Here is a 7041-nt window from a genome sequence, read left to right on the forward strand (position 1 = left end):
TGAAATTATTTACGCGTCAGCTAGATCAGATATCAAATTTCATCAATTCTGCCTAATCAGCCTTTTCGAATGCATAGGGGATTTTTTAGCGGCAAATATGTATAATATGTTATTGGGCCCAGCATGAAATTTTGCACTGGAACAGACGAGGGATAACCTTAGTTTGAAGTTGACTACCTTTTCCAGTTCTCGAACAGTATAGCATTAATTATAATACATAGTTTATGGGCTGTGGTGGTCAAATTGCCTCCGAGACGCAGTTGGCAGATGAGTTACCCCCACACAATAATGCATAGGAAGGCTTTTCTTTTTATATGGCCGGTCGCGTACTAATTATGTTGGAGATCTTCGTTATCAGAGATGTGATAAAACCCAAAGAATTGGCTTGGTTTTTATTGCACCCACAATTGATGATTCACTAGCCGGTAGAGAATCAATTTTATAGGAGTTAAGATGCCACTAGGCCACAAAGTAAGGTCAATCGGGGTCAGAGAATTACCCGAATTGACGAAAGTGCCACAGACGACTAAACAGCTACCCCAGTAGAAAAATCATAAATCAAAGTAATTTTTATGGTAAGTTAAGGAATGTATGGGGCAAGTTGGACAAGTTCTAAGAAAAACCCCTCCAAAATCTACAAATGTTGTAAATTGAATAATAAATATTCGGTGTTACTGACCTCCTTTATCCCCTTTCCATCTTTTACGCATCACTTCAATTCACTACACTCACTCCTCTCCTCTCCACACCGCTCCACTCTCTACACCACTCACCCCATTCCAATTTACTCTATACCACGATCCTCCACACCATGTGGCAGTTGTACTTGCGGTTGAAGACGCATGTGCAAGTGTGTGGAAGACGAAAAGGAAGCGGCGGAGGTGTAGAAAAGCCAGTCATGGCGCGAGTGAATGGGATGGTGCCCGCATGGAGGAGGGCCGGAGTGTTGGGGAATGAAGAAATGGCAGCTAAGATGCTTTTTGCAAAACGATGTCATGTGATCGGTCGCCAAGGCACAGAGGAGAACAAAAAGTGGATCTATTCACATGTTCAGATGTTTGCAAGGCTATTTACACACCATCAGTGATGCTTATGGATGGCCTAATTGCCTCATGCAAAAGCGCCCACTGAATTGGGACGCAGTCATTAAGTAGGAGATGTCCGACTGAGGCATGCATTACTCTTTAAATGGACTGTTTTCGAAGTAATCCAGCGCGCAGACAGTTTAAAACATGCTGGAACCTTTTTAGTAAGGGCGTGGCTAACCAAAGAAGGATGATAAATGGATTAGGTGGAAAATTCCGTCATGACAAACAATTTTAATCCCAAGAGCGACCCAGTCAAGCGGATCTTCGCACACTTTTGCAAGAATGCTTGACATGGTTACCATTCTAACAGTAGTTGACTCATTCTACAAACCTGGATGAAAATCTTCTGTAAGCAAAAGCCAGGCTGATGAAGAAGAAAACCTACGCTTAAGTAGCTAAGGTTTTCCAAATAGAGACCACGAAAAATCACAAACCAAATATGAAAATACGCTGTCTATCGCATTCCTTAGGCCTTAAATTAACTCCTCCTTGATGATCGACATGAAAAGCCGTCATTGTTAAAAATGACATAGTTTCGTGTTGAAACTGAGTTCACAAACTATAGCTAAGTTCTAAAGCAGAGGACAGCGAAAACTCGTAAAAGTTACTCCAGTAGCCACACTGGTAACGAGGGGAAACATTAGCTTTGTGTGACCAACCCATCACTGGGAGTGATTGCAACACAATGGGGGTTATTGTTTTCCACTTTAGCGTTTGGAAACAAGTGAACTTGAGAAAAAACATGATCCCATTGTTCAGAAATGAGATTTATCCTTTCCAATTTTCACACAAGCAATGGGTGGTTTATAACTTTACGCGAGGAGCAATCCGTGTGAACGATTAAGAGTGGTTTTGCGTCTCAGAAAAAGATGGCATTACTCCCTCCTCCCCCCACACATTCAAGGGTGTCTTTAATTTATGCACGAAGGCCTATAATTGTAACATGCGGGCACTGAGCTCGGATATGCATCTGCAACAACAACAACAACGGTAGTAACATTGACCTTAACCACACAGAAAAAGAGTTCGACAAGAAAATCAACCACAGAGTTTGAGAGTGTCGCGTCGGGTTGCATTTGAGGCAACTCCTTAGTTGGTATTACTCATTAGGGCGTCTGTGACTATTTTTTGATTACAGATGGCATTCAAATCAAACCGGGACTTTCAACTTATTCTCTGTTATTTACCTACTATCTGATAAGCAAATGCGACGCAAAAAGGCTTGTCATTACGGCGGAATTACATCCTAAGACAGGACATTCCACTTTATCATCGGCGCTCGAATGGTGGTCTCAAAGGTACTCGTTTTCGAAACCATACAAACAAGAATTGCGCTGAAATGCGATAAGGCGAATCTTCCCATTCTCCAGCGATTTGGTCACAACGACGGTGGCATGCCAGCAGCTACCCTGCTACTTCCAGCCTCGAATGCTTTGGGGGTAACCCTGATGCTACACTACGTAAAAAATTGGTGGAAATGGAAAACTATCTAGCTTCCGATTAAGCGGTTAAGGTGGATCAGTTGAAGATCCTGAAGAGATTAAATGCACCAAAGGGGCCTCAACTTCTAGGCGTCCTCAGTACCTTAGAACAGGTTAACGAGGCGATTTAAGAAGAAAGTATGTGGATACACGCATACGTGTGCGTGTACGTGGTTTCTAGTGCGGACAAGTTATGCGGGTGGTGCGCTTATCCACGTTGTAGGTCAAGTCAACGCAAGTCACGAACACGTCCAGAAGTGAGCACCAATAAGCACTCCATGAGCATGAGGGAAATAACAGCAAAAAAGCATTCCACTGTCCCCATTTAGAGGGGAATTGAAGCAGAGGGACGCAGTTTCGCACGGTGAACCCGCCTTTACTTCTCGCCCTACACATTCAATCGTGATTCTGCCGCCTAAGAAAATAATAGTACTTCTTCATCTGTAGGGGAAGATAGGCATCATATGAGCACTTGCGTTGATTGGCGATAGCTTTCCTCCTCTCGCATCAGAAAGAAAGGTCAGATAAGCTAGTTTATGGTCTATACAATGTGACCAATTAGTGTGGAGATGTACACTAATTAACAGGTTCAAATTTCTTTTCGGGCGGGTGAAGGGAAGCAGTCCGATTGAGGCCTGTGACAGACAAATGGCTAATTAGACATTTATGGTTGTCTAATGTACGTCCAAATGTGTATTTAAGATCTCCTTCCTTCCCATATCCAAGTGGACAGCTTTTAGGGAAGTGAAGACTTGTCCATTTCCTGTTGCATCTTTGGGTCTGACAGTTGATGGAAGAGGAATAACAACGTGCCTTACTGTCACTAATTCACGAATTGTTTACGATAGAGGTATTCATTGTGCCCATCAGAATGAGACCTCAACCCAAACCGTCAAACAATGACCTGTGCGCTCATTGAACAAATACTTCGCTGTTTTTATGCTGTCAGCACTGTTTGCATTATTTCTGACACGAAAACAGTCCAAATTTTGACTCGTCAGACCAAAATTTCATAGAAAAATGTTGAAAAAATACATAAAGCATTCACGAGAAAAAAACTTGTGGAGAACTGTCCTGATGAAATGCTTACACAAGCCCAAGTAGACTTGAAATTGAAGGAGGAAACATCATCATTTTGACGAAAAAGGGGGAGCAAACAAGTTGAATGGGGTGGAGTGGAGTGATGTGAAGTATTTTGACACACGTCAATGTGGCACTAATTTTGGAGAAATTGCGGACGTAAGAATAATGCATATTTACTACCTCCTGTTAAATATTACCTTTGATCAGAATGTGATTATCTATTTTGGGTCAGTTTTGGGGGCTGACATGCACAAGACTTCATTAGTTCGCTTTCTATATGAAGATGCATGACCATCCCCGTTATTTCATACACAAGCTTGGCTTTGCTAACATATTCTAGCAAAGTTTCGTAAAAAAACGGGAAGTAAGTAAAGGATCTACGTCATGTTGGGGCATGAACTACTGTGGACAACTCAAATACCTTGAAGAAACATCGAACCGACACTCAGAAAAATTTTACTCCGGTACGAGATTTCAGTCTTGAAAATGTCCCAACAAGAGCTGAACCGGTACCGCAGTGGTGAATGCATTCATCTTGGCAAGATTCGACGTGTCCCCAATTTTGAACTATTTATTACGATCTAGTAGGTTAAAGTAGCTATACGGATTCCGGTATCAGAAGGCACGAACGAGTAATCATGACGTAGACTGTAAAACCACAACACTGCTAGTCTAGACACACAACTTGCCTACATGCCTTGGTTCAGGACGGCAAATTCCCCACTTGAGAAATTAATAGCACTCTAGGCAAGCCAACGCTTAATCAGCAAAGCACAGACCCATCTAGAAACACCCCTCTATGCGTCGTCGTGCGTTTTGTTTATTCCTCCATGGTCACCATGTAAACAACAAGGTCATAGCACATCTTTTTTGGCATTTTAGACTGAACCAATCTGTTTGAGACACACAATAGTGTGCCAATACAGTTATCAAACACTGCATAAAGTACCGTGTAGTTATAACGTCGAACTCAAGTTAGAAAAGAGATCAATTTCAAACCTCCAAACCTTCGACACAGTGAGGATCAGTTAACCCCGGGGCTGAGGCTACTACCCATTAAGGTCAAAGGCACCTGCAGAAGTGGTGGACAAAGGACACATCAAATCACAACCGTTTGCATGTGTGCCTGTGTTAGTGTGTGTGCAGGCCTAAACAGACGAAAGAAAGATGAGGTGAGTCACAGGAGTCTATCCACCCGGACATTCCCTCATGGCGAAAAATCCAGCTGGCCAAATGGCGGACACAAATCGTCATTAGTTGGAGAGCGGTAAAAATCCTATGGTGACATTTCCCAAAATGGGAGCGTTCTTCGAATACCATTCATCGGGTTTGGCAGTGGAAAACTACGATTTCCAGCATCCACCTCAAAAAATAAACAATGTAGAGAGGAAGAGACAGGCTAACGAAAAGGTTGTACAGATTTTAGAAGGATGTTCACCCAAGACTAGAAAGTTATTTATAAAAAAGAAAATGCATTCGCAAACCAAATAACCGAATAAGTCGCCACAAAAGAAGCCAGCCCTAATCAACAAGATGTGTCTGTCAGAAGCGTACTCCTTAGAAATGTCAACGGGAAATCAGACCTCAAAGGAATAAAATCATTGTAAAGTCATACAATCGCCAGCTTGAGAGAGCTTTAACACTGCGATAAGTACTCTCATTTCTGGCGTATTTTCACTTTAGCAAAAGCGTTATTAGCTAGGAGTATTTCAAATTATTCATAGAAGAGTGAAATTGACGGTGGACTAGCAAGTAAAAACGCGGAAATGTGACTCACTCGAATGAGCAAATCAGCACGGATCGCGAAGGAGGGATTGGAGGTGGGCAAAAAAAATATATCCAGTGAATGAGATGATAATTCCTTGGAAGAAGACTCCTTCCGCTTCTCAAGTCGATCGCCACGACGATAGTCGGTACGCTCTACGCCCTTGCGTTGTTTCTCTCCACGTCTTGCGTACGTACGTGCATGCACGCACGCACGTACCTACAACGTGTTTTAACAGAGTCGAGCTCTCCTATTGGCTGATGTGAGACATCGATCATCCCTGAATGGCTGCGTGCGCGTTTGCCAGTACATGCACGCGCGGCTCCCATTGGCTCTTGGTCGATTGATGTCTGGTGCCTCTTAGACAGTGGCCAGGCGATCTAAGAGCAATTTTTAAATGCTTTTGTAATTTAACTGGATTTTCTCCCTTCCTCTTCTCCCATAACTAACTTCACCATCATTTCCTTGGCTAGTTATTGTTCGTTAAAACATTTCACCTATAATGACTTTTCTCGGTGTAAATCTTGACACAGGTGGAACGTCTTCACCTTCAGTACGATAGACAATCTTGAAGAGCAGTATAAAATCACCGATTAGCGTTAACAATTTGTAGATTTTTTGGACATGGTGAAACGTAAAGAGTGTAAGAGGGCATTCTCAAAAGCGCACAACAATGGTAAGCCAAGGGACTTCTTTTTGTGCATCATTGTCACCTTGTCTCCAGACCCACAGAGGTGTCTGTCGGGGCGATGCGTGCTATCACACTTGACGTTCGTTAGTTTCATCATCCTCATGCATTGCTTGGTAATTTCAAATTATGCCGTCGTGAGTCATATATATGTTAGCCCCCGGCACTTCGGAGGCAAAGCAACCAGTACCGCAGCCCAGATGTACGACATCAATTGCTACGACCTTCCTTTGACCAAACACTAAGGTGCATTTTTCCTCAAACCGAAAATTTCAACGTCAGCTTTACCGTTTTAAGTCCACTCAATCATGCGGGTCCGAGGTTGGATTCACAACAGCGAAGTGGGCGTTGCATATTCTCAACATGAAGCTTGTCGTATTATTCTTGTTTTTGAGCAGTTTAACCTCAAATAGCGCGATTCTATTTAGGACTCTGGTGTTTCACTTTCCTCCGTGACAATGGCAGCGAATTTGTTACAACGCAATGCATTACGAATTTGACACAACGATGGGTTCAGAGACTTTCTATTCTTTTCTAAAGTACTCCTAGTATTAGGCCATTTATAATCCAATAAAGGTAAGAACCCCAAGAGATCATGTTTTTGTTGCACGCCATCAATCAAGAGGATTATAATACCATTTTCTTCCGACTCATGAATACTTTATTAGTCCACCGCGCTGAAATTATTGCCCGTTTGGCACTCTTCTGCCTCAGCTTTTTCATGCTTATACCCATAAAGTAGGCGGGAAATTTATTGTTGGACTTTGGGTGGTTTTCAAGGAGAACATAACGCTGTGCACAGTTAATAGTGCTGTTAAATGACAAAAAGTTGGTCTTGCAATTTCTGGCATACTTCACCGGAATGACTTCTTGTAACTTCTAAGGTCTTATGGAATGTATTCACTTGTTTTTATATGACCTATACAAAGCTTAGTT

At 42.4% G+C, this 7041-nt stretch overlaps 1 protein-coding gene across 1 annotated transcript in view; it reads right to left on the bottom strand. All coding sequences in view use genetic code 11, as the record gives it.

The window, feature by feature from the left end:
• EGR_00662 (Microtubule-associated protein) overlaps window positions 1-5746 on the bottom strand; it is a gene marked incomplete at both ends in the record, with an annotated part of 23395 nt that extends 17649 nt beyond the window's left edge. The window contains 2 exons of the mRNA XM_024489911.1: window positions 5430-5601; window positions 5637-5746. Of these exons, the coding sequence (XP_024355908.1) occupies window positions 5430-5601; window positions 5637-5746 (282 nt within the window). The remainder of the gene's footprint in view (window positions 1-5429; window positions 5602-5636) is intronic.
• Between the last annotated feature and the right edge of the window lie 1295 nt (window positions 5747-7041).

Source organism: Echinococcus granulosus (genome assembly GCF_000524195.1).
Source record: "Echinococcus granulosus chromosome Unknown EG_S00002, whole genome shotgun sequence".
Classification (NCBI taxonomy): Eukaryota; Metazoa; Platyhelminthes; class Cestoda; order Cyclophyllidea; family Taeniidae; genus Echinococcus; species Echinococcus granulosus.